At 48.5% G+C, this 26,413-nt stretch overlaps 2 protein-coding genes and 2 long non-coding RNA genes across 55 annotated transcripts in view; 2 read left to right on the top strand and 2 right to left on the bottom strand.

Moving 5' to 3' along the window:
* Positions 1–9,005, top strand: part of smc2 (structural maintenance of chromosomes 2) — a 62,730-nt gene extending 53,725 nt beyond the window's left edge. Inside the window, exons 22-25 of the mRNA XM_052508190.1 lie at positions 2,780–2,944; positions 3,212–3,372; positions 8,320–8,467; positions 8,602–9,005. Coding sequence (XP_052364150.1) covers positions 2,780–2,944; positions 3,212–3,372; positions 8,320–8,467; positions 8,602–8,781 — 654 coding nt within the window. The 3' untranslated portion in view covers positions 8,782–9,005. The remainder of the gene's footprint in view (positions 1–2,779; positions 2,945–3,211; positions 3,373–8,319; positions 8,468–8,601) is intronic.
* A 51-nt stretch (positions 9,006–9,056) lies between these two features.
* Positions 9,057–26,413, bottom strand: part of ecpas (Ecm29 proteasome adaptor and scaffold) — a 90,894-nt gene continuing 73,537 nt past the window's right edge. Inside the window, exons 42-52 of one of the 50 annotated variants that reach the window (XM_052508204.1) lie at positions 15,923–16,144; positions 15,775–15,808; positions 15,091–15,196; positions 13,714–13,808; positions 12,609–12,680; positions 11,327–11,465; positions 10,300–11,245; positions 10,152–10,262; positions 9,856–10,114; positions 9,636–9,746; positions 9,057–9,561 (exon numbers count right to left, since the gene is read on the bottom strand). In XM_052508204.1, the coding sequence (XP_052364164.1) occupies position 11,245; positions 11,327–11,465; positions 12,609–12,680; positions 13,714–13,808; positions 15,091–15,196; positions 15,775–15,808; positions 15,923–16,144 (669 nt within the window). In that variant the 3' untranslated portion in view covers positions 9,057–9,561; positions 9,636–9,746; positions 9,856–10,114; positions 10,152–10,262; positions 10,300–11,244. Of the gene's footprint in view, positions 9,562–9,635; positions 9,747–9,855; positions 11,246–11,326; positions 11,466–12,608; positions 12,681–13,713; positions 13,809–15,090; positions 15,197–15,428; positions 15,468–15,509; positions 15,654–15,769; positions 15,809–15,851; positions 16,145–26,413 lie in introns of those variants that run through there. The other 49 variants (XM_052508212.1, XM_052508224.1, XM_052508211.1 and 46 more) reach the window with 49 other exon arrangements.
* LOC127923939 (uncharacterized) lies at positions 12,689–13,680 on the top strand. 2 transcript variants are annotated; one of them, XR_008116272.1, is made up of 3 exons: positions 12,689–12,908; positions 13,032–13,342; positions 13,375–13,680. It is a non-coding gene; the product is annotated as an uncharacterized LOC127923939 (long non-coding RNA). The 2 variants fall into 2 exon arrangements; XR_008116271.1 differs by having other exon boundaries at positions 12,689–13,101; positions 13,205–13,342.
* On the bottom strand, positions 16,571–23,097 carry LOC127923946 (uncharacterized). Of its 2 annotated transcripts, none has more exons than XR_008116286.1 (3): positions 22,928–23,097; positions 22,325–22,375; positions 16,571–16,639 (listed from the first exon to the last, which is right to left on the bottom strand). It is a non-coding gene; the product is annotated as an uncharacterized LOC127923946 (long non-coding RNA). The 2 variants fall into 2 exon arrangements; XR_008116285.1 differs by lacking the exon at positions 16,571–16,639 and adding an exon at positions 17,629–17,723.

The raw sequence follows: 26,413 nt of genomic DNA, 5'->3' as shown, positions 1-26,413 counted from the left end.
GTTTGGGGAGGGGTGTGTGGTCAGGCTGAGGAGAGGGTGAGTTTGGGGAGGTGTGTGGAGGAGAGGGGGAGTTTGGGGAGGTGTGTGTGGTCAGGCTGAGGAGAGGGGAGTTTGGGGAGGTGTGTGGGTCAGGCTGAGGAGAGGGGGAGTTTGGGGAGGTGTGTGGTCAGGCTGAGGAGAGGGGAGTTTGGGGAGGTGTGTGTGGTCAGGCTGAGGAGAGGGTGAGTTTGGGGAGGGTGTGTGGTCAGGCTGAGGAGAGGGGAGTTTGGGGAGGTGTGTGTGGTCAGGCTGAGGAGAGGGGAGTTTGGGGAGGTGTGTGTGGTCAGGTGTGTGGTCAGGCTGAGGAGAGGGTGAGTTTGGGGAGGGTGTGTGGTCAGGCTGAGGAGAGGGGAGTTTAGGGAGGTGTGTGGTCAGGCTGAGGAGAGGGGAGTTTGGGGAGGGGTGTGTGGTCAGGCTGAGGAGAGGGGGAGTTTAGGGAGGTGTGTGGTCAGGCTGAGGAGAGGGGGAGTTTAGGGAGGGGTGTGGTCAGGCTGAGGAGAGGGTGAGTTTAGGGAGGGGTGTGGTCAGGCTGAGGAGAGGGTGAGTTTAGGGAGGGGTGTGTGGTCAGGCTGAGGAGAGGGGAGTTTGGGGAGGTGTGTGGTCAGGCTGAGGAGAGGGTGAGTTTGGGGAGGGGTGTGTGGTCAGGCTGAGGAGAGGGTGAGTTTGGGGAGGGGTGTGGTCAGGTTGAGGAGAGAGGGAGTTTAGGGAGGGGTGTGGTCAGGCTGAGGAGAGGGGAGTTTAGGGAGGGGTGTGGTCAGGCTGAGGAGAGGGGGAGTTTAGGGAGGGGTGTGTGGTCAGGCTGAGGAGAGGGGGAGTTTAGGGAGGGGTGTGGTCAGGCTGAGGAGAGGGGGAGTTTAGGGAGGTGTGTGGTCAGGCTGAGGAGAGGGGGAGTTTGGGGAGGTGTGTGGGGTCAGGCTGAGGAGAGGGTGAGTTTGGGGAGGTGTGGGGTCAGGCTGAGGAGAGGGTGAGTTTGGGAGGTGTGGGGTCAGGCTGAGGAGAGGGTGAGTTTGGGGAGGTGTGTGGGGTCAGGCTGAGGAGAGGGTGAGTTTGGGGAGGTGTGTGGTCAGGCTGAGGAGAGGGTGAGTTTGGGGAGGTGTGTGTGGTCAGGCTGAGGAGAGGGTGAGTTTGGGGAGGTGTGTGGTCAGGCTGAGGAGAGGGTGAGTTTGGGAGGTGTGTGGTCAGGCTGAGGAGAGGGGGAGTTTGGGGAGGTGTGTGTGGTCAGGCTGAGGAGAGGGGGAGTTTGGGGAGGTGTGGGGTCAGGTGTGTGTGGTCAGGCTGAGGAGAGGGTGAGTTTAGGGAGGGGTGTGGTCAGGCTGAGGAGAGGGGGAGTTTGGGGAGGGGTGTGTGGTCAGGCTGAGGAGAGGGGGAGTTTAGGGAGGTGTGTGGTCAGGCTGAGGAGAGGGGGAGTTTAGGGAGGGGTGTGGTCAGGCTGAGGAGAGGGTGAGTTTAGGGAGGGGTGTGGTCAGGCTGAGGAGAGGGGGAGTTTAGGGAGGGGTGTGTGTGGTCAGGCTGAGGAGAGGGGGAGTTTAGGGAGGTGTGTGGTCAGGCTGAGGAGAGGGGGAGTTTGGGGAGGGGTGTGTGGTCAGGCTGAGGAGAGGGGGAGTTTGGGGAGGGGTGTGTGGTCAGGCTGAGGAGAGGGGGAGTTTAGGGAGGGGTGTGGTCAGGCTGAGGAGAGGGTGAGTTTAGGGAGGGGTGTGGTCAGGCTGAGGAGAGGGTGAGTTTGGGGAGGTGTGTGGTCAGGCTGAGGAGAGGGTGAGTTTGGGGAGGGGTGTGTGGTCAGGCTGAGGAGAGGGTGAGTTTGGGGAGGGGTGTGGTCAGGTTGAGGAGAGGGTGAGTTTGGGGAGGGGTGTGGTCAGGCTGAGGAGAGGGTGAGTTTAGGGAGGGGTGTGTGGTCAGGCTGAGGAGAGGGGGAGTTTGGGGAGGTGTGTGTGTCAGGCTGAGGAGAGGGGAGTTTGGGGAGGTGTGTGGTCAGGCTGAGGAGAGGGTGAGTTTGGGGAGGTGTGGGGTCAGGCTGAGGAGAGGGTGAGTTTGGGGAGGTGTGTGTGGTCAGGCTGAGGAGAGGGGGAGTTTGGGGAGGTGTGTGTGGTCAGGCTGAGGAGAGGGTGAGTTTGGGGAGGGTGTGTGGTCAGGCTGAGGAGAGGGTGAGTTTGGGGAGGTGTGTGTGGTCAGGCTGAGGAGAGGGTGAGTTTGGGGAGGGGTGTGGTCAGGCTGAGGAGAGGGTGAGTTTGGGGAGGGGTGTGGTCAGGCTGAGGAGAGGGTGAGTTTAGGGAGGTGTGTGGTCAGGCTGAGGAGAGGGTGAGTTTGGGGAGGTGTGTGGTCAGGCTGAGGAGAGGGGGAGTTTAGGGAGGGGTGTGTGGTCAGGCTGAGGAGAGGGTGAGTTTGGGGAGGGTGTGGTCAGGCTGAGGAGAGGGGGAGTTTGGGGAGGGGTGTGTGGTCAGGCTGAGGAGAGGGGGAGTTTAGGGAGGGGTGTGTGGTCAGGCTGAGGAGAGGGGGAGTTTGGGGAGGTGTGTGTGTTTCCTTTGGACCTTGTACCAAATCTATTTGGATTCCTTCTTGAGGTTCTGGTAATATAATAATATAATAATATATGCGACTTACAGTCATGTGTGCATACATTCTACGTATGGGTGGTCCCGGGAATTGAACCCACTACCCTGGCGTTACAAGCGCCATGCTCTACCAACTGAGCCACAGAAGGACCACCCATACGGTAGATGTCAATAGGTAATAGTAGCTTTGATATGATTGGAGGAGAGTTGAGAACGTGACCCTGTTTTTGCCCCATCAGTATAATGACCTGATGAAGAAGAAGAGGATCGTAGAGAATGACAAGTCTAAGATCCTCCAGACCATAGAGGAGCTGGACCAGAAGAAGAAGGAGGCCCTCAACATCGCCTGGCAGAAGGTCTGTCTGTCTCTGTTGTGTCTGTCTCTGTCTGTCTGGCAGAAGGTCTGTCTGTCTCTCTGTGTGTTTGATAAATGTCTTAATGATACAGGACCATTTTGATGTGAAAACAAGTTGTGGTAAAAAGACACGACTGTTTGTGACGTCACCAGACTGCGTTAGTCCTCTGAGACAAAGTGTAGACATTATTTCTAGAAGCTAACAGGAGCGAAGTCTTAATATCTCTGGCAAAGTGACTCATCAAACTTTTCGGTCTTCTCTCTCCAGGTGAATAAAGACTTTGGCAGCATCTTCTCCACCCTGCTGCCGGGGGCTGATGCCCGTCTGGCCCCTCCTGAGGGCTGCGGGGCCTTAGAGGGCCTGGAGTTCAAGGTGGCTCTGGGAAACACGTGGAAGGAGAACCTCACGGAACTCAGCGGAGGACAGAGGTACGGGGAGATCAACTGATTGGTTATTGATACATACAGTGTGTGTGTGTTAGACTTGTGCTACTAATGTCCAGTTTACTAAACCTCTACAAACACAATGGCCGTTTACCCAGATCAGCTCTGGGGGAAAATAAATCTGATCTGACTTGGCCAAAATATCAGAATTGTACTGCCTGTGTACGCGCAGCCAGAAGGTGTCAAAGGTCAGATGATGGATTAAGACAGCTCTTTTTTGATTGGCTAGTGATCAGTAACACTATCTTTGATTCTATTGAAGTGGACTCAGGTGAACAGAATGGTCCTCTTTGGCCGAACGCGCGTGTAACTGTGTGTATTGTTTTAAACCTGTGTTCCAGGTCTCTGGTAGCCTTGTCTCTGATCCTGGCCATGCTGCTGTTTAAACCTGTGTTCCAGGTCTCTGGTAGCCTTGTCTCTGATCCTGGCCATGCTGCTGTTTAAACCTGTGTTCCAGGTCTCTGGTAGCCTTGTCTCTGATCCTGGCCATGCTGCTGTTTAAACCTGTGTTCCAGGTCTCTGGTAGCCTTGTCTCTGATCCTGGCCATGCTGTTTAAACCTGTGTGTTCCAGGTCTCTGGTAGCCTTGTCTCTGATCCTGGCCATGCTGCTGTTTAAACCTGTGTGTTCCAGGTCTCTGGTAGCCTTGTCTCTGATCCTGGCCATGCTGCTGTTTAAACCTGTGTTCCAGGTCTCTGGTAGCCTTGTCTCTGATCCTGGCCATGCTGCTGTGTGTTCCAGGTCTCTGGTAGCCTTGTCTCTGATCCTGGCCATGCTGCTGTTTAAACCTGTGTTCCAGGTCTCTGGTAGCCTTGTCTCTGATCCTGGCCATGTTGCTGTTTAAACCTGTGTTCCAGGTCTCTGGTAGCCTTGTCTCTGATCCTGGCCATGCTGCTGTGTGTTCCAGGTCTCTGGTAGCCTTGTCTCTGATCCTGGCCATGCTGCTGTTTAAACCTGTGTTCCAGGTCTCTGGTAGCCTTGTCTCTGATCCTGGCCATGTTGCTGTTTAAACCTGTGTGTTCCAGGTCTCTGGTAGCCTTGTCTCTGATCCTGGCCATGTTGCTGTTTAAACCTGTGTGTTCCAGGTCTCTGGTAGCCTTGTCTCTGATCCTGGCCATGCTGCTGTTTAAACCTGTGTTCCAGGTCTCTGGTAGCCTTGTCTCTGATCCTGGCCATGCTGCTGTTTAAACCTGTGTTCCAGGTCTCTGGTAGCCTTGTCTCTGATCCTGGCCATGTTGCTGTTTAAACCTGTGTTCCAGGTCTCTGGTAGCCTTGTCTCTGATCCTGGCCATGTTGCTGTTTAAACCTGTGTTCCAGGTCTCTGGTAGCCTTGTCTCTGATCCTGGCCATGTTGCTGTTTAAACCTGTGTTCCAGGTCTCTGGTAGCCTTGTCTCTGATCCTGGCCATGCTGCTGTTTAAACCTGTGTTCCAGGTCTCTGGTAGCCTTGTCTCTGATCCTGGCCATGTTGCTGTTTAAACCTGTGTTCCAGGTCTCTGGTAGCCTTGTCTCTGATCCTGGCCATGCTGCTGTTTAAACCTGTGTTCCAGGTCTCTGGTAGCCTTGTCTCTGATCCTGGCCATGCTGCTGTTTAAACCTGTGTTCCAGGTCTCTGGTAGCCTTGTCTCTGATCCTGGCCATGTTGCTGTTTAAACCTGTGTTCCAGGTCTCTGGTAGCCTTGTCTCTGATCCTGGCCATGTTGCTGTTTAAACCTGTGTTCCAGGTCTCTGGTAGCCTTGTCTCTGATCCTGGCCATGTTGCTGTTTAAACCTGTGTTCCAGGTCTCTGGTAGCCTTGTCTCTGATCCTGGCCATGCTGCTGTTTAAACCTGTGTTCCAGGTCTCTGGTAGCCTTGTCTCTGATCCTGGCCATGCTGCTGTTTAAACCTGGCCATGTTGTGTGTTCAGGTCTCTGGTAGCCTTGTCTCTGATCCTGGCCATGCTGCTGTTTAAACCTGTGTTCCAGGTCTCTGGTAGCCTTGTCTCTGATCCTGGCCATGCTGCTGTTTAAACCTGTGTTCCAGGTCTCTGGTAGCCTTGTCTCTGATCCTGGCCATGCTGCTGTTTAAACCTGTGTTCCAGGTCTCTGGTAGCCTTGTCTCTGATCCTGGCCATGTTGCTGTTTAAACCTGTGTTCCAGGTCTCTGGTAGCCTTGTCTCTGATCCTGGCCATGCTGCTGTTTAAACCTGTGTTCCAGGTCTCTGGTAGCCTTGTCTCTGATCCTGGCCATGCTGCTGTTTAAACCTGTGTTCCAGGTCTCTGGTAGCCTTGTCTCTGATCCTGGCCATGCTGCTGTTTAAACCTGTGTTCCAGGTCTCTGGTAGCCTTGTCTCTGATCCTGGCCATGCTGCTGTTTAAACCTGTGTTCCAGGTCTCTGGTAGCCTTGTCTCTGATCCTGGCCATGCTGCTGTGTGTTCCAGGTCTCTGGTAGCCTTGTCTCTGATCCTGGCCATGCTGCTGTTTTCCAAACTCTGTGTTCCAGGTCTGCTGTGTGTTCCAGGTCCTTGTTGTCTCTGATCCTGGCCATGCTGCTGTGTGTTCCAGGTCTCTGGTAGCCTTGTTCTGATCCTGGCCATGCTGCTGTGTGTTCCAGGTCTCTGGTAGCCTTGTCTCTGATCCTGGCCATGCTGCTGTGTGTTCCAGGTCTCTGGTAGCCTTGTCTCTGATCCTGGCCATGGCCATGCTGTTTAAACCTGTGTTCCAGGTCTCTGGTAGCCTTGTCTCTGATCCTGGCCATGCTGCTGTGTGTTCCAGGTCTCTGGTAGCCTTGTCTCTGATCCTGGCCATGCTGCTGTGTGTTCCAGGTCTCTGGTAGCCTTGTCTCTGATCCTGGCCATGCTGCTGTGTGTTCCAGGTCTCTGGTAGCCTTGTCTCTGATCCTGGCCATGCTGCTGTTTAAACCTGTGTTCCAGGTCTCTGGTAGCCTTGTCTCTGATCCTGGCCATGCTGCTGTTTAAACCTGTGTTCCAGGTCTCTGGTAGCCTTGTCTCTGATCCTGGCCATGCTGCTGTGTGTTCCAGGTCTCTGGTAGCCTTGTCTCTGATCCTGGCCATGCTGCTGTGTGTTCCAGGTCTCTGGTAGCCTTGTCTCTGATCCTGGCCATGCTGCTGTGTGTTCCAGGTCTCTGGTAGCCTTGTCTCTGATCCTGGCCATGCTGCTGTGTGTTCCAGGTCTCTGGTAGCCTTGTCTCTGATCCTGGCCATGCTGCTGTGTGTTCCAGGTCTCTGGTAGCCTTGTCTCTGATCCTGGCCATGCTGCTGCTGTTTGTCTCTGATCCTGGCCATGTGTTCCAGGTCTCTGGTAGCCTTGTCTCTGATCCTGGCCATGCTGCTGTGTGTTCCAGGTCTCTGGTAGCCTTGTCTCTGATCCTGGCCATGCTGCTGTGTGTTCCAGGTCTCTGGTAGCCTTGTCTCTGATCCTGGCCATGCTGCTGTGTGTTCCAGGTCTCTGGTAGCCTTGTCTCTGATCCTGGCCATGCTGCTGTGTGTTCCAGGTCTCTGGTAGCCTTGTCTCTGATCCTGGCCATGCTGCTGTTGTCTCTGATCCTGGCCATGCTGCTGTGTTCCAGGTCTCTGGTAGCCTTGTCTCTGATCCTGGCCATGCTGCTGTTTAAACCTGTGTTCCAGGTCTCTGGTAGCCTTGTCTCTGATCCTGGCCATGCTGCTGTGTGTTCCAGGTCTCTGGTAGCCTTGTCTCTGATCCTGGCCATGCTGCTGTGTGTTCCAGGTCTCTGGTAGCCTTGTCTCTGATCCTGGCCATGTTGCTGTTTAAACCTGTGTTCCAGGTCTCTGGTAGCCTTGTCTCTGATCCTGGCCATGCTGCTGTGTGTTCCAGGTCTCTGGTAATCCTGTGTTCCAGGTCTCTGGTAGCCTTGTCTCTGATCCTGGCCATGCTGCTGTTTAAACCTGTGTTCCAGGTCTCTGGTAGCCTTGTCTCTGATCCTGGCCATGCTGCTGTGTGTTCCAGGTCTCTGGTAGCCTTGTCTCTGATCCTGGCCATGCTGCTGTTTAAACCTGTGTTCCAGGTCTCTGGTAGCCTTGTCTCTGATCCTGGCCATGCTGCTGTGTGTTCCAGGTCTCTGGTAGCCTTGTCTCTGATCCTGGCCATGCTGCTGTGTGTTCCAGGTCTCTGGTAGCCTTGTCTCTGATCCTGGCCATGCTGCTGTGTGTTCCAGGTCTCTGGTAGCCTTGTCTCTGATCCTGGCCATGCTGCTGTGTGTTCCAGGTCTCTGGTAGCCTTGTCTCTGATCCTGGCCATGCTGCTGTGTGTTCCAGGTCTCTGGTAGCCTTGTCTCTGATCCTGGCCATGTTGCTGTTTAATCCTGTGTTCCAGGTCTCTGGTAGCCTTGTCTCTGATCCTGGCCATGCTGCTGTGTGTTCCAGGTCTCTGGTAGCCTTGTCTCTGATCCTGGCCATGCTGCTGTGTGTTCCAGGTCTCTGGTAGCCTTGTCTCTGATCCTGGCCATGCTGCTGTGTGTTCCAGGTCTCTGGTAGCCTTGTCTCTGATCCTGGCCATGCTGCTGTGTGTTCCAGGTCTCTGGTAGCCTTGTCTCTGATCCTGGCCATGCTGCTGTGTGTTCCAGGTCTCTGGTAGCCTTGTCTCTGATCCTGGCCATGCTGCTGTGTGTTCCAGGTCTCTGGTAGCCTTGTCTCTGATCCTGGCCATGCTGCTGTGTGTTCCAGGTCTCTGGTAGCCTTGTCTCTGATCCTGGCCATGCTGCTGTGTGTTCCAGGTCTCTGGTAGCCTTGTCTCTGATCCTGGCCATGCTGCTGTGTGTTCCAGGTCTCTGGTAGCCTTGTCTCTGATCCTGGCCATGCTGCTGTGTGTTCCAGGTCTCTGGTAGCCTTGTCTCTGATCCTGGCCATGCTGCTGTGTGTTCCAGGTCTCTGGTAGCCTTGTCTCTGATCCTGGCCATGCTGCTGTGTGTTCCAGGTCTCTGGTAGCCTTGTCTCTGATCCTGGCCATGCTGCTGTTTAAACCTGCTCCCATCTACATTTTGGACGAAGTGGATGCTGCCCTGGACCTCTCACACACACAGAACATAGGACAGATGTTGAGGACACACTTCACACACTCCCAGGTAACACACCAGTCCTACTACACACACTGGGGGCGGGAGGTTAGCCTAGTAAAATAAAACAGAACCCATTCTGCCTCGGTTTCATAAATGTATTTTTCCCAGTCTCTCTCTGAAGCCGTTTCTCCTCTCTGTAGTTTGTGGTGGTCTCTCTGAAGGACGGCATGTTCTCCAACGCCAACGTTCTGTTCAAGACCAAGTTTGTAGACGGGGTGTCTGCCGTGTCCCGTACCACCCAGGCCCAACCAGACCAGAACAAGGGGCCGCGGAAAGGCCCGTCTCATCGGCCGCAGGCACAAAAAAGAATCGCTAACTAGTTAGCCTCTCTAGCTAGCTACTGATGTGTCTTGTTTGTCCTTATGTACGTTAAGGTCTTCACTAAAAGCCTTTCTACGATGATTTAGTTGTCCATTCAACTAGCCGTCTGGATTAACATGAAACCTGCATATAGCAATTCTTCTGTTTGTGTGTCTGAAATATACTGTTCTACACCGTGGTATTTTAATGTCTCGTTGCTTAAAATAAAAGCCCCTTTCACAAACACAGTCTGGCGTAGTTTAAAACCCAAATAATGACGTCTTCAAAGCTCAAGGTAGTTTACTTATTTATTTTTGGAGACAAATTCACAAGAATTACATGCCTCCGTCTCACACCAACCGACCCCCACTGTTCAGTTTTTAATCAACGTGGCTGAAAATATATTTTTTGAACATGCAAACTGGGGGAGAGAAAGAAGTAATTACCAAGTTCAGACAGAGAAACATCACTGGTCACCAACTCTAGTTCTGAAGAGCTCCAGAGGTAGGTGCAGGCTTTGGGTCCAACCCAGCACTAGTTAACATTACCTATCATCAAGACCAGTGCTGGAGTTCACCAGAACTGAGCACTGGTTTCTCTGACAGAATATCAACAGTATTGTGGAGCTCCGGCACCCATTTCAGTCCAAACCGTGATAACAAGTGTTGGGCTGGAACAAAAGCCTGCTCACCCTGTAGATCAGGGGTGTTCATCTCATTCCATGGACGACTGTCCACAGGTTGTTCCCCTTTCAATTAAAGACCTGGACAACCAGGTGAGGGGAGTTCCTTACCAAAGACCTAGACAACCAGGTGAGGGGAGTTCCTTACTAAAGACCTGGACAACCAGGTGAGGGGAGTTCCTTACCAAAGACCTGGACAACCAGGTGAGGAGAGTTCCTTACTAAAGACCTGGACAACCAGGTGAGGGGAGTTCCTTACTAAAGACCTGGACAACCAGGTGAGGGGAGTTCCTTACTAAAGACCTAGACAACCAGGTGAGGGGAGTTCCTTACCAAAGACCTGGACAACCAGGTGAGGGGAGTTCCTTACTAAAGACCTGGACAACCAGGTGAGGAGTTCCTTACTAAAGACCTGGACAACCAGGTGAGGGGAGTTCCTTACTAAAGACCTGGACAACCAGGTGAGGGGAGTTCCTTACTAAAGACCTGGACAACCAGGTGAGGGGAGTTCCTTACTAAAGACCTGGACAACCAGGTGAGGAGAGTTCCTTACTAAAGACCTGGACAACCAGGTGAGGGGAGTTCCTTACTAAAGACCTGGACAACCAGGTGAGGGGAGTTCCTTACTAAAGACCTGGACAACCAGGTGAGGAGAGTTCCTTACTAAAGACCTGGACAACCAGGTGAGGGGAGTTCCTTACTAAAGACCTAGACAACCAGGTGAGGGGAGTTCCTTACTAAAGACCTAGACAACCAGGTGAGGGGAGTTCCTTACTAAAGACCTAGACAACCAGGTGAGGGGAGTTCCTTACTAAAGACCTGGACAACCAGGTGAGGGGAGTTCCTTACTAAAGACCTAGACAACCAGGTGAGGGGAGTTCCTTACTAAAGACCTAGACAACCAGGTGAGGAGAGTTCCTTACTAATTAGTGACCTTAAATTCATCGAGGGAGAAGGCACAACCCACACACACTCAGCCCTCTGTGGAATGAGCTGATTGGCTGTAACAACAGCCTCCAACCACCCAGTAGCTCTCCAGGACCAAGGAGTGGACAACCAATGTGTTAAATAAAGTTGCAGTATCGTCCTGGGTTACGTCCCAAATGGCAACCCCTTATTCCCACTAGTAGTGTTTAGAGAATCAGGGCACCATGTGGGACGTACCATTGTATTTCATCAGTAGGGGTGGACTGTACTGGCTGCTGTAGGAGAGAAAGAAGTAGGCAGCCGTTTAGAAGCTGTTACACAGGACAAATCCCTAAAAAAATCCCTTTATCCAGGTTCCCAAACTGCCCAGGACTTGTTAAAAAAAAAGAAAGTATGTTAAGACTGTAAAAAAAAAAAAACCCATCTCTAGTTTGGTTTATTCCAAAGTCTCCAAGAGATGCATGTGATCCTTTACAAATCCAAACAAGATTTTAAAATGGAAGTTTTCAGTCAAATTATAATCATTGTGATCTTATTAGCCACCTGATCCAGAAAAAAATATATATAAATTGTCCCACAGCTGAATCTAGTTGATGATCCCTGGTCGACAAAAAGTGCACTGCTTCAGAGCAGAGAATCCTATGGGACCTGGTCAACAGTAGTGCACTATATAGGGAATTAGGGTGCCGTTTGTTTACATAGTGAGTTGATATGGCGTTTACTATTAGAAATGACCCAGCCAGCCGTCCTCCCATTGACACAATACACATTATAATCACGCCTGTCCACACAGAGATCTGGGGGGTGTATTCAGGGTTGCCTTGGTAGGTGTGTGTTCAGGGTTGACTTGGTAGGTGTGTGTGTGTGTGTGTGTTTCAGGGTTGACTTGGTAGGTGTGTGTGTGTATTCAGGGTTGACTTGGTAGGTGTGTGTGTGTGTGTGTGTGTGTGTGTGTTCAGAGTTGACTCTGGATGTTCCTCCGTAGTTCCTGGGCCTTGTCTCGGAGGTCAGGTCTGCTGTCTGTCTGCAGGGTGGACAGTGAACGTTGCAGCTGTTCGCGACTCTTTCCCGAGACACACTCCCACTGACCGCTCTCTGGAACGACACACACAATGTCCCCTTCAGGGTCTAGGAGGGGAGACACAATCTGTCCCCTTCAGGGTCTAGGAGGAGACACAATCTGTCCCCTTCAGGGTCTAGGAGGAGACACAATCTGTCCCCTTCAGGGTCTAGGAGGAGAGACACAATCTGTCCCCTTCGGGGTCTAGGAGGGGAGACACAATCTGTCCCCTTCAGGGTCTAGGAGGGGACACACTCTGTCCCCCTCGGGGTCTAGGAGGGGAGACACAATCTGTCCCCCTCTAGGGGGAGACACAATCTGTCCCCTCGGGGTCTAGGAGGGAGACACAATCTGTCCCCCTCGGGGTCTAGGAGGGGAGACACAATCTGTCCCCCTCGGGGTCTAGGAGGGGAGACACAATCTGTCCCCCTCGGGGTCTAGGAGGGGAGACACAATCTGTCCCCTTCGGGGTCTAGGAGGGGAGACACAATCTGTCCCCTTCGGGGTCTAGGAGGGGAGACACAATCTGTCCCCCTCGGGGTCTAGGAGGGGAGACACAATCTGTCCCCCTCGGGGTCTAGGAGGGGAGACACAATCTGTCCCCTTCGGGGTCTAGGAGGGGAGACACAATCTGTCCCCCTCGGGGTCTAGGAGGGGAGACACAATCTGTCCCCTTCGGGGTCTAGGAGGGGAGACACAATCTGTCCCCCTCGGGGTCTAGGAGGGGAGACACAATCTGTCCCCTTCGGGGTCTAGGAGGGGAGACACAATCTGTCCCCCTCGGGGTCTAGGAGGGGACACAATCTGTCCCCCTCGGGGTCTAGGAGGGGAGACACAATCTGTCCCCTTCAGGGTCTAGGAGGGGAGACACAATCTGTCCCCCTCGGGGTCTAGGAGGGGAAAAAATTAATCCCCTTCAGAGTTTAGGAGATAAATAGTTTTCAAACAGAAGATGACACAGTGCTCATGAATATATTTTGTGCTCAGGTTTGAGTAAAATAACCTCCTAGACATCGTGTGCTTCAAAATTCAACTCAAACATAGTCCTATATTCTAGGCATGGAAGGTCAAGTCCTGCACACTGGTGCTTTCACTTCCTGGGTTAAAGACCCCCTTTAGAAGAGTTGAGAAGTGGGACTAGTCATATAGCCACGTAAACAGACGGAACGAAGACTCACCTCCTGTCCTCTTCACCAGTAGTTCCACAACAGACAACGCTTCGGTCCTCACAGAGGAGTAACTCTTATTCTCTACAGGAGGAAACATTTTAAATAAAAACATTGAATCTTTCTAATAAGAAACATCTAGGATCAGTTTCCCTGCACCTGGATTAAAGCTACACCCGGATTAAAGCTACACCCTGATTACACCTGGATTAAAAACAAATCACGATTTACTCAAAAAGTTAAATGTTACCTAGTAGGTGTGTGAGAGCAGTGTACAGTCTTCCCTAGTGGGTGTGTGAGAGCAGTGTACAGGTGTGTGAGAGCAGTGTTCAGATCTTCTCTAGTGGGTGTGAGAGCAGTGTTCAGATCTTCCTAGTGGGTGTGTGAGAGCAGTGTTCAGGTCTTCCCCAGTGGGTGTGTGAGAGCAGTGTTCAGATCTTCCCTAGTGGGTGTGTGAGAGCAGTGTTCAGGTCTTCCCTAGTGGGTGTGTGAGAGCAGTGTACAGGTCTTCCCTAGTGGGTGTGAGAGCAGTGTTCGGGTCTTCCCTAGTGGGTGTGTGAGAGCAGTGTACATGTCTTCCCTAGTGGGTGTGTGAGAGCAGTGTTCAGGTCTTCCCTAGTGGGTGTGTGAGAGCAGTGTACAGGTCTTCCCTAGTGGGTGTGAGAGAGCAGTGTACAGGTCTTCCCTAGTGGGTGTGAGAGCAGTGTTCGGGTCTTCCCTAGTGGGTGTGTGAGAGCAGTGTTCAGGTCTTCCTAGTGGGTGTGAGAGCAGTGTTCAGGTCTTCCCTAGTGGGTGTGAGAGCAGTGTTCAGGTCTTCCCTAGTGGGTGTGAGAGCAGTGTTCAGGTCTTCCCTAGTGGGTGTGAGAGCAGTGTTCAGGTCTTCCCTAGTGGGTGTGAGAGCAGTGTTCAGGTCTTCCCTAGTGGGTGTGAGAGCAGTGTTCAGGTCTTCCCTAGTGGGTGTGAGAGCAGTGTTCAGGTCTTCCCTAGTGGGTGTGAGAGCAGTGTTCAGGTCTTCCCTAGTGGGTGTGAGAGCAGTGTTCAGGTCTTCCCTAGTGGGTGTGAGAGCAGTGTACAGGTCTTACCTAGTGGGTGTGTGAGAGCAGTGTACAGGTCTTACCTAGTGGGTGTGTGAGAGCGCTGCATGTCTCAGTGAGAATAAGGGACAAGGCTGTGAAGTTCTGGTTGTCTTTCTCTTTCTCCAACAGTAGCAACCTACACAGGAAGGAACAACAAGAGAAAATAGTTTATCAAATCAGATGGAGACCAACATGTACCGGTCAGATGGAGACCAACATGTACCGGTCAGATGGAGACCAACATGTACCGGTCAGATGGAGACCAACATGTACCGGTCAGATGGAGACCAACATGTACCAGTCTGATGGAGACCAACATGTCAGGTGATGGCAGGCAGATCTCAACATGTACCGCCAGATGGAGACCAACATGTAGGCCAGATGGAGACCAGCTCCACCGGTCAGATGGAGACCAACAGGCCAGAGGAAGCAGACCAACTCCACCTGGAGCCCTCCAATACCCCTTCAGGTCAGATGGAGCCAGCTCCACCTCAGCCCTCCAATGTACCGGCCAGATGGAGACCAACATGTACCGGTCAGATGGAGACCAACATGTACCGGTCAGATCCAACATGTAGGCCAGATGGAAGACCAACATGCCCTCCAATGGGCCAGAGGAGAGCCTGCATGTACCTCAGATGGAGACCAATAAGCCAGAGATGGAGCCAGCTGTACCTCAGATGGAGACCAACATGTAGGCCAGATGGAGACCAGCTGTACCTCAGATGGAGTCCAATGTTGGCCAGAGGAAGCAGCTCCACCTCGCCCTCCAATAGGCCAGAGGAAGCAGCTCCACCTCGCCCTCCAATAGGCCAGAGGAAGCAGCTCCACCTCGCCCTCCAATAGGCCAGAGGAAGCAGCTCCACCTCGCCCTCCAATAGGCCAGAGGAAGCAGCTCCACCTCGCCCTCCAAGATAGGCTAGAAATATGTTTTAAGTCTTTCAGATCTAGATAGGCATAGAACAGGGCTCTCCAACCCTGTTCCTGGAGAGAAACCCTCCTGTAGGTTTTAACTCCAACCCTGTTCCTGGAGAGAGACCCTCCTGTAGGTTTTAACTCCAACCCTGTTCCTGGAGAGAGACCCTCCTGTAGGTTTTAACTCCAACCCTGTTCCTGGAGAGAAACCTCTCCCTGTAGGTTTTAACTCCAACCCTGTTCCTGGAGAGGAGACCCTCCTGTGGGTTTTAGGACAGTCCAACCCTGTTCCTGGAGAGAGACCCTCCTGTAGGTTTTAACTCCAACCCTGTTCCTGGAGAGAAACCCTCCTGTAGGTTGTAACTCAAACCCTGTTCCTGGAGAGAGACCCTCCTGTAGGTTGTAACTCAAACCCTGTTCCTGGAGAGAAGCCCTCCTGGAGAGAAGCCCTCCTGGAGAGAAACCCTCCACAACCTTCACAGACTGTGTGTTTGTGTCCTTACCTCTGGAAGTATGTCTTCATAGACTGTAGCACCCCCACCTGGACCCTCCATGTACTGAGTTTCAACCTCTCACACATCAGACAGCACAGGTCCAACTGGAAACGCTCTGGGAAGAGACACAGCATTAGAACACACAGTACTACAATACAATTACAATCACTTCTGATAGTCACCTTATTGTTTTGGCTTCTATTGAAATTAGACCAAAACATGTACGAATCTCACCCTGGGTTTGTGTGTTGTTGGGCCAGTCAGAATCTCACCCTGGGTTTGTGTGTTGTTGGACCAGTCAGAACCTTACCCTGGGTTTGTGTGTTGTTGGGCCAGTCAGAACCTTACCCTGGGTTTGTGTGTTGTTGGGCCAGTCAGAACCTTACCTAGGATAGGATAAGTAATCCTTCTCACCCCCCCACCCCCTTTAAGATTTAGATGCACTATTGTAAAGTGACTGTTCCACTGGATGTCATAAGGTGAATGCACCAATTTGTAAGTCGCTCTGGATAAGAGCGTCTGCTAAATGACTTAAATGTAAATGTTTGTGCCGTCGTTGGGCCAGTCAGAACCTTACCCTGGGTTTGTGCCGTCATTGGGCCAGTCATAACATTACCCTGGGTTTGTGTGTTGTTGGGCCAGTCAGAACATTACCCTGGGTTTGTGCCGTCGTTGGGCCAGTCATAACCTTACCCTGGGTTTGTGCCGTCGTTGGGCCAGTCAGAACCTTACCCTGGTTTGTGCCGTCGTTGGGCCAGTCAGAACCTTACCCTGGGTTTGTGTGTTGTTGGGCCAGTCAGAATCTTACCCTGGGTTTGTGTGTTGTTGGGCCAGTCAGAACCTTACCCTGGGTTTGTGCCGGCGTTGGGCCAGTCAGAACCTTACCCTGGGTTTGTGCCGCCGTTGGGCCCGTCAGAACCTTACCCTGGGTTTGTGCGTTGTTGGGCCAGGTCTTGCCCAGCGTCTGGAAGGCACAGAGTAGAGCTTCAGTCTGCAGCTCCTTCTCCTTCTCATCCCGATCGTCATCACTATCATGTCTCAACCTCGAAGTTGCCGCAGAGTTCTGTAAACACAGGATCAGACATCACACATTTTGGACCAATCGATAGAACAATGATGTCATAAAGGAGAAATACACAAACTCTGATCCCTCCCTCTCTCTCTCTCCTTCTTAATGAGTGGTATGAGTATGTCTGCCATATACTCTCTCTCACCTTCTTAATGAGTGGTATGAGTATGTCTGCCATATACTCTCTCTCACCTTCTTAATGAGTGGTATGAGTATGTCTGCCATATACCCTCTCTCACCTTCTTAATGAGTGGTATGAGTATGTCTGCCATATACCCTCTCTCTCTCTCTCACCTTCTTAATGAGTGGTATGAGTATGTCTGCCATATACTCTCTCTCACCTTCTTAATGAGTGGTATGAGTATGTCTGCCATATACCCTCTCTCACCCTTCTTAATGAGTGGTATGAGTATGTCTGCCATATACTCTCTCTCTCCTTCTTAATGAGTGGTATGAGTATGTCTGCCATATACTCTCTCTCTCTCTCACCTTCTTAATGAGTGGTATGAGTATGTCTGCCATATACTCTCTCTCTCTCACCTTCTTAATGAGTGGTATGAGTATGTCTGCCATATACTCTCTCTCACCTTCTTAATGAGTGGTATGAGTATGTCTGCCATATACTCCCTCTCACCTTCTTAATGAGTGGTATGAGTATGTCTGCCATATACTCTCTCTCTCACCTTCTTAATGAGTGGTATGAGTATGTCTGCCATATACCCTCTCTCACCTTCTTAATGAGTGGTATGAGTATGTCTGCCATATACTCTCTCTCTCCTTCTTAATGAGTGGTATGAGTATGTCTGCCATATACTCTCTCTCACCTTCTTAATGAGTGGTATGAGTATGTCTGCCATATACTCTCTCTCACCTTCTTAATGAGTGGTATGAGTATGTCTGCCATATACTCTCTCTCACCTTCTTAATGAGTGGTATGAGTATGTCTGCCATATACTCTCTCTCACCTTCTTAATGAGTGGTATGAGTATGTCTGCCATATACTCTCTCTCACCTTCTTAATGAGTGGTATGAGTATGTCTGCCATATACTCTCTCTCTCCTTCTTAATGAGTGGTATGAGTATGTCTGCCATATACTCCTCTCTCCTTCTTAATCATGAGTATGTCTGCCATATACTCTCTCTCTTAATGAGTGGTATGAGTATGTCTGCCATATACTCTCTCTCACCTTCTTAATGAGTGGTATGAGTATGTCTGCCATATACCCTCTCTCACCTTCTTAATGAGTGGTATGAGTATGTCTGCCATATACTCTCTCTCTCCTTCTTAATGAGTGGTATGAGTATGTCTGCCATATACTCTCTCTCTCCTTCTTAATGAGTGGTATGAGTATGTCTGCCATATACCCTCTCTCTCACCTTCTTAATGAGTGGTATGAGTATGTCTGCCATATACCCTCTCTCTCACCTTCTTAATGAGTGGTATGAGTATGTCTGCCATATACCCTCTCTCACCTTCTTAATGAGTGGTATGAGTATGTCTGCCATATACTCTCTCTCTCCTTCTTAATGAGTGGTATGAGTATGTCTGCCATATACTCTCTCTCTCTCTCACCTTCTTAATGAGTGGTATGAGTATGTCTGCCATATACTCTCTCTCACCTTCTTAATGAGTGGTATGAGTATGTCTGCCATATACCCTCTCTCTCTCACCTTCTTAATGAGTGGTATGAGTATGTCTGCCATATACCCTCTCTCACCTTCTTAATGAGTGGTATGAGTATGTCTGCCATATACTCTCTCTCACCTTCTTAATGAGTGGTATGAGTATGTCTGCCATATACCCTCTCTCTCTCACCTTCTTAATGAGTGGTATGAGTATGTCTGCCATATACCCTCTCTCTCTCACCTTCTTAATGAGTGGTATGAGTATGTCTGCCATATACCCTCTCTCACCTTCTTAATGAGTGGTATGAGTATGTCTGCCATATACTCTCTCTCACCTTCTTAATGAGTGGTATGAGTATGTCTGCCATATACTCTCTCTCACCTTCTTAATGAGTGGTATGAGTATGTCTGCCATATACCCTCTCTCTCTCACCTTCTTAATGAGTGGTATGAGTATGTCTGCCATATACCCTCTCTCACCTTCTTAATGAGTGGTATGAGTATGTCTGCCATATACCTCTCTCTCACCTTCTTAATGAGTGGTATGAGTATGTCTGCCATATACTCTCTCTCACCTTCTTAATGAGTGGTATGAGTATGTCTGCCATATACTCTCTCTCTCTCCTTCTTAATGAGTGGTATGAGTATGTCTGCCATATACCCTCTCTCTCCTTCTTAATGAGTGGTATGAGTATGTCTGCCATATACTCTCTCTCTCACCTTCTTAATGAGTGGTATGAGTATGTCTGCCATATACTCTCTCTCTCACCTTCTTAATGAGTGGTATGAGTATGTCTGCCATATACTCTCTCTTTCTTAATGAGTGGTATGAGTATGTCTGCCATATACCCTCTCTCTCTCCTTCTTAATGAGTGGTATGAGTATGTCTGCCATATACCCTCTCTCTCACCTTCTTAATGAGTGGTATGAGTATGTCTGCCATATACCCTCACTCCTCTCTCACTCTTAATGAGGTGGATGAGTATGTCTGCCAATACCTCTGAGTGGTATGAGTATGTCTGCCATATACCCTCTCTCTCTCCTTCTTAATGAGTGGTATGAGTATGTCTGCCATATACCCTCTCTCACCTTCTTAATGAGTGGTATGAGTATGTCTGCCATATACCCTCTCTCCTCACCTTCTTAATGAGTGGTATGAGTATGTCTGCCATATACTCTCTCTCTCACCTTCTTAATGAGTGGTATGAGTATGTCTGCCATATACCCTCTCTCACCTTCTTAATGAGTGGTATGAGTATGTCTGCCATATACTCTCTCTCTCTCTCACACCTTCTTAATGAGTGGTATGAGTATGTCTGCCATATACCCTCTCTCTCTCACCTTCTTAATGAGTGGTATGAGTATGTCTGCCATATACCCTCTCTCACCTTCTTAATGAGTGGTATGAGTATGTCTGCCATATACTCTCTCTCTCTCACCTTCTTAATGAGTGGTATGAGTATGTCTGCCATATACCCTCTCTCTCTCTCCTTCTTAATGAGTGGTATGAGTATGTCTGAGATATACTCTCTCTCTCTCACCTTCTTAATGAGTGGTATGAGTATGTCTGCCATATACCCTCTCTCACCTTCTTAATGAGTGGTATGAGTATGTCTGCCATATACCCTCTCTCACCTTCTTAATGAGTGGTATGAGTATGTCTGCCATATACCCTCTCTCCTTCTTAATGAGTGGTATGAGTATGTCTGCCATATACCCTCTCTCTCTCTCTCCTTCTTAATGAGTGGTATGAGTATGTCTGCCATATACCCTCTCTCACCTTCTTAATGAGTGGTATGAGTATGTCTGCCATATACCCTCTCTCTCTCTCCTTCTTAATGAGTGGTATGAGTATGTCTGCCATATACTCTCTCTCTCTCACCTTCTTAATGAGTGGTATGAGTATGTCTGCCATATACCCTCTCTCTCACCTTCTTAATGAGTGGTATGAGTATGTCTGCCATATACTCTCTCTCACCTTCTTAATGAGTGGTATGAGTATGTCTGCCATATACCCTCTCTCTCTCTCCTTCTTAATGAGTGGTATGAGTATGTCTGCCATATACCCTCTCTCTCTCTCTCCTTCTTAATGAGTGGTATGAGTATGTCTGCCATATACCCTCTCTCTCTCTCACCTTCTTAATGAGTGGTATGAGTATGTCTGCCATATACCCTCTCTCTCTCACCTTCTTAATGAGTGGTATGAGTATGTCTGCCATATACCCTCTCTCTCACCTTCTTAATGAGTGGTATGAGTATGTCTGCCATATACCCTCTCTCCTTCTTAATGAGTGGTATGAGTATGTCTGCCATATACCCTCTCTCTCTCTCCTTCTTAATGAGTGGTATGAGTATGTCTGCCATATACTCTCTCTCTCTCTCTCTCACCTTCTTAATGAGTGGTATGAGTATGTCTGCCATATACCCTCTCTCTCACCTTCTTAATGAGTGGTATGAGTATGTCTGCCATATACCCTCTCTCACCTTCTTAATGAGTGGTATGAGTATGTCTGCCATATACCCTCTCTCTCTCCTTAATGAGTGGTATGAGTATGTCTGCCACATACCCTCTCTCTCACCTTCTTAATGAGTGGTATGAGTATGTCTGCCATATACCCTCTCTCACCTTCTTAATGAGTGGTATGAGTATGTCTGCCATATACCCTCTCTCTCTCCTTAATGAGTGGTATGAGTATGTCTGCCATATACCCTCTCTCTCACCTTCTTAATGAGTGGTATGAGTATGTCTGCCATATACTCTCTCTCTCTCTCCTTCTTAATGAGTGGTATGAGTATGTCTGCCATATACTCTCTCTCTCACCTTCTTAATGAGTGGTATGAGTATGTCTGCCATATACTCTCTCTCTCTCACCTTCTTAATGAGTGGTATGAGTATGTCTGCCATATACCCTCTCTCTCTCACCTTCTTAATGAGTGGTATGAGTATGTCTGCCATATACCCTCTCTCTCTCCTTCTTAATGAGTGGTATGAGTATGTCTGCCATATACCCTCTCTCTCCTTCTTAATGAGTGGTATGAGTATGTCTGCCATATACCCTCTCTCTCCTTCTTAATGAGTGGTATGAGTATGTCTGCCATATACCCTCTCTCTCACCTTCTTAATGAGTGGTATGAGTATGTCTGCCATATACTCTCTCTCTCTCACCTTCTTAATGAGTGGTATGAGTATGTCTGCCATATACCCTCTCTCACCTTCTTAATGAGTGGTATGAGTATGTCTGCCATATACTCTCTCTCTCTCTCACACCTTCTTAATGAGTGGTATGAGTATGTCTGCCATATACCCTCTCTCTCTCACCTTCTTAATGAGTGGTATGAGTATGTCTGCCATATACCCTCTCTCACCTTCTTAATGAGTGGTATGAGTATGTCTGCCATATACCCTCTCTCACCTTCTTAATGAGTGGTATGAGTATGTCTGCCATATACTCTCTCTCTCTCCTTCTTAATGAGTGGTATGAGTATGTCTGCCATATACCCTCTCTCTCTCACCTTCTTAATGAGTGGTATGAGTATGTCTGCCATATACCCTCTCTCTCACCTTCTTAATGAGTGGTATGAGTATGTCTACCATATACCCTCTCTCACCTTCTTAATGAGTGGTATGAGTATGTCTGCCATATACTCTCTCTCTCCTTCTTAATGAGTGGTATGAGTATGTCTGCCATATACCTCTCTCTCTCACCTTCTTAATGAGTGGTATGAGTATGTCTGCCATATACCCTCTCTCTCTCCTTCTTAATGAGTGGTATGAGTATGTCTGCCATATACCCTCTCTCACCTTCTTAATGAGTGGTATGAGTATGTCTGCCATATACCCTCTCTCCTTCTTAATGAGTGGTATGAGTATGTCTGCCATATACCCTCTCTCTCTCTCTCCTTCTTAATGAGTGGTATGAGTATGTCTGCCATATACTCTCTCTCTCACCTTCTTAATGAGTGGTATGAGTATGTCTGCCATATACCCTCTCTCTCTCTCCTTCTTAATGAGTGGTATGAGTATGTCTGCCATATACTCTCTCTCTCTCTTCTTAATGAGTGGTATGAGTATGTCTGCCATATACCCTCTCTCTCACCTTCTTAATGAGTGGTATGAGTATGTCTGCCATATACTCTCTCTCACCTTCTTAATGAGTGGTATGAGTATGTCTGCCATATACTCTCTCTCTCTCTCCTTCTTAATGAGTGGTATGAGTATGTCTGCCATATACCCTCTCTCTCTCTCCTTCTTAATGAGTGGTATGAGTATGTCTGCCATATACCTCTCTCTCTCTCCTTCTTAATGAGTGGTATGAGTATGTCTGCCATATACCCTCTCTCTCCTTCTTAATGAGTGGTATGAGTATGTCTGCCATATACCCTCTCTCTCACCTTCTTAATGAGTGGTATGAGTATGTCTGCCATATACCTCTCTCTCTCCTTCTTAATGAGTGGTATGAGTATGTCTGCCATATACCCTCTCTCTCTCCTTCTTAATGAGTGGTATGAGTATGTCTGCCATATACTCTCTCTCTCTCTCTCTCTCACCTTCTTAATGAGTGGTATGAGTATGTCTGCCATATACCCTCTCTCTCTCTCCTTCTTAATGAGTGGTATGAGTATGTCTGCCATATACCCTCTCTCTCACCTTCTTAATGAGTGGTATGAGTATGTCTGCCATATACCCTCTCTCTCTCTCCTTCTTAATGAGTGGTATGAGTATGTCTGCCATATACTCTCTCTCTCTCTCTCTCACCTTCTTAATGAGTGGTATGAGTATGTCTGCCATATACCCTCTCTCTCTCACCTTCTTAATGAGTGGTATGAGTATGTCTGCCATATACCTCTCTCTCACCTTCTTAATGAGTGGTATGAGTATGTCTGCCATATACCCTCTCTCTCACCTTCTTAATGAGTGGTATGAGTATGTCTGCCATATACCCTCTCTCTCTCTCCTTCTTAATGAGTGGTATGAGTATGTCTGCCATATACCCTCTCTCTCACCTTCTTAATGAGTGGTATGAGTATGTCTGAGATATACTCTCCCTCTCTCTCCTTCTTAATGAGTGGTATGAGTATGTCTGCCATATACTCTCTCTCTCTCTCACCTTCTTAATGAGTGGTATGAGTATGTCTGCCATATACTCTCACCTTCTTAATGAGTGGTATGAGTATGTCTGCCATATACTCTCTCTCTCACCTTCTTAATGAGTGGTATGAGTATGTCTGCCATATACCCTCTCTCTCACCTTCTTAATGAGTGGTATGAGTATGTCTGCCATATACCCTCTCTCTCTCCTTCTTAATGAGTGGTATGAGTATGTCTGCCATATACCCTCTCTCTCTCCTTAATGAGTGGTATGAGTATGTCTGCCACATACCCTCTCTCTCACCTTCTTAATGAGTGGTATGAGTATGTCTGCCATATACCCTCTCTCACCTTCTTAATGAGTGGTATGAGTATGTCTGCCATATACCCTCTCTCTCTCCTTAATGAGTGGTATGAGTATGTCTGCCATATACCCTCTCTCTCACCTTCTTAATGAGTGGTATGAGTATGTCTGCCATATACTCTCTCTCTCTCACCTTCTTAATGAGTGGTATGAGTATGTCTGCCATATACTCTCTCTCACCTTCTTAATGAGTGGTATGAGTATGTCTGCCATATACCCTCTCTCTCACCTTCTTAATGAGTGGTATGAGTATGTCTGCCATATACCCTCTCTCTCACCTTCTTAATGAGTGGTATGAGTATGTCTGCCATATACTCTCTCTCTCCTTCTTAATGAGTGGTATGAGTATGTCTGAGATATACCCTCTCTCTCCCTTCTTAATGAGTGGTATGAGTATGTCTGCCATATACTCTCTCTCACCTTCTTAATGAGTGGTATGAGTATGTCTGCCATATACCCTCTCTCTCTCTCACCTTCTTAATGAGTGGTATGAGTATGTCTGCCATATACCCTCTCTCTCACCTTCTTAATGAGTGGTATGAGTATGTCTGCCATATACCTCTCTCTCACCTTCTTAATGAGTGGTATGAGTATGTCTGAGATATACCCTCTCTCTCTCACTTCTTAATGAGTGGTATGAGTATGTCTGCCATATACCCTCTCTCTCTCACCTTCTTAATGAGTGGTATGAGTATGTCTGCCATATACCCTCTCTCTCTCCTTCTTAATGAGTGGTATGAGTATGTCTGCCATATACCCTCTCTCTCTCTCCTTCTTAATGAGTGGTATGAGTATGTCTGCCATATACCCTCTCTCTCTCCTTCTTAATGAGTGGTATGAGTATGTCTGCCATATACCCTCTCTCTCACCTTCTTAATGAGTGGTATGAGTATGTCTGCCATATACCCTCTCTCACCTTCTTAATGAGTGGTATGAGTATGTCTGCCATATACCCTCTCTCTCTCTCCTTCTTAATGAGTGGTATGAGTATGTCTGCCATATACCCTCTCTCTCTCTCCTTCTTAATGAGTGGTATGAGTATGTCTGCCATATACCCTCTCTCTCACCTTCTTAATGAGTGGTATGAGTATGTCTGCCATATACCCTCTCTCTCTCCTTCTTAATGAGTGGTATGAGTATGTCTGCCATATACCCTCTCTCTCTCACCTTCTTAATGAGTGGTATGAGTATGTCTGCCATATACTCTCTCTCTCTCACCTTCTTAATGAGTGGTATGAGTATGTCTGCCATATACCCTCTCTCTCTCTCCTTCTTAATGAGTGGTATGAGTATGTCTGCCATATACCCTCTCTCTCACCTTCTTAATGAGTGGTATGAGTATGTCTGCCATATACTCTCTCTCTCACCTTCTTAATGAGTGGTATGAGTATGTCTGCCATATACTCTCTCTCACCTTCTTAATGAGTGGTATGAGTATGTCTGCCATATACCCTCTCTCTCTCCTTCTTAATGAGTGGTATGAGTATGTCTGCCATATACCCTCTCTCTCTCACCTTCTTAATGAGTGGTATGAGTATGTCTGCCATATACCCTCTCTCTCACCTTCTTAATGAGTGGTATGAGTATGTCTGCCATATACCCTCTCTCTCTCACCTTCTTAATGAGTGGTATGAGTATGTCTGCCATATACCCTCTCTCTCACCTTCTTAATGAGTGGTATGAGTATGTCTGCCATATACCCTCTCTCTCTCCTTCTTAATGAGTGGTATGAGTATGTCTGCCATATACCCTCTCTCTCACCTTCTTAATGAGTGGTATGAGTATGTCTGCCATATACCCTCTCTCTCTCACCTTCTTAATGAGTGGTATGAGTATGTCTGCCATATACCCTCTCTCTCACCTTCTTAATGAGTGGTATGAGTATGTCTGCCATATACCCTCTCTCTCACCTTCTTAATGAGTGGTATGAGTATGTCTGCCATATACTCTCTCTTACCTTCTTAATGAGTGGTATGAGTATGTCTGCCATATACTCTCTCTTACCTTCTTAATGAGTGGTATGAGTATGTCTGCCATATACCCTCTCTCTCACCTTCTTAATGAGTGGTATGAGGATGTCTGCCATATACTCTCTCTCACCTTCTTAATGAGTGGTATGAGTATGTCTGCCATATACTCTCTCTTACCTTCTTAATGAGTGGTATGAGTATGTCTGCCATATACCCTCTCTCACCTTCTTAATGAGTGGTATGAGTATGTCTGCCATATACCCTCTCTCACCTTCTTAATGAGTGGTATGAGTATGTCTGCCATATACCCTCTCTCTCACCTTCTTAATGAGTGGTATGAGTATGTCTGCCATATACCCTCTCTCTCACCTTCTTAATGAGTGGTATGAGTATGTCTGCCATATACCCTCTCTCTCACCTTCTTAATGAGTGGTATGAGTATGTCTGCCATATACCCTCTCTCTCTCCTTCTTAATGAGTGGTATGAGTATGTCTGCCATATACCCTCTCTCTCACCTTCTTAATGAGTGGTATGAGTATGTCTGCCATATACCCTCTCTCTCTCACCTTCTTAATGAGTGGTATGAGTATGTCTGCCATATACTCTCTCTCACCTTCTTAATGAGTGGTATGAGTATGTCTGCCATATACCCTCTCTCTCTCTCCTTCTTAATGAGTGGTATGAGTATGTCTGCCATATACCCTCTCTCTCACCTTCTTAATGAGTGGTATGAGTATGTCTGCCATATACCCTCTCTCTCTCACCTTCTTAATGAGTGGTATGAGTATGTCTGCCATATACCCTCTCTCTCACCTTCTTAATGAGTGGTATGAGTATGTCTGCCATATACCCTCTCTCTCACCTTCTTAATGAGTGGTATGAGTATGTCTGCCATATACCCTCTCTCTCTCCTTCTTAATGAGTGGTATGAGTATGTCTGCCATATACCCTCTCTCTCTCACCTTCTTAATGAGTGGTATGAGTATGTCTGCCATATACTCTCTCTCACCTTCTTAATGAGTGGTATGAGTATGTCTGCCATATACTCTCTCTCACCTTCTTAATGAGTGGTATGAGTATGTCTGCCATATACCCTCTCTCTCTCACCTTCTTAATGAGTGGTATGAGTATGTCTGCCATATACCCTCTCTCTCTCACCTTCTTAATGAGTGGTATGAGTATGTCTGCCATATACTCTCTCTCTCCTTCTTAA

This window comes from Oncorhynchus keta, unplaced genomic scaffold (genome assembly GCF_023373465.1).
Source record: "Oncorhynchus keta strain PuntledgeMale-10-30-2019 unplaced genomic scaffold, Oket_V2 Un_contig_3378_pilon_pilon, whole genome shotgun sequence".
Classification (NCBI taxonomy): domain Eukaryota; kingdom Metazoa; phylum Chordata; class Actinopteri; order Salmoniformes; family Salmonidae; genus Oncorhynchus; species Oncorhynchus keta.
Note: the sequence above shows the minus strand (reverse complement) of the source record. Positions and strands in the feature narration are given on the sequence as shown.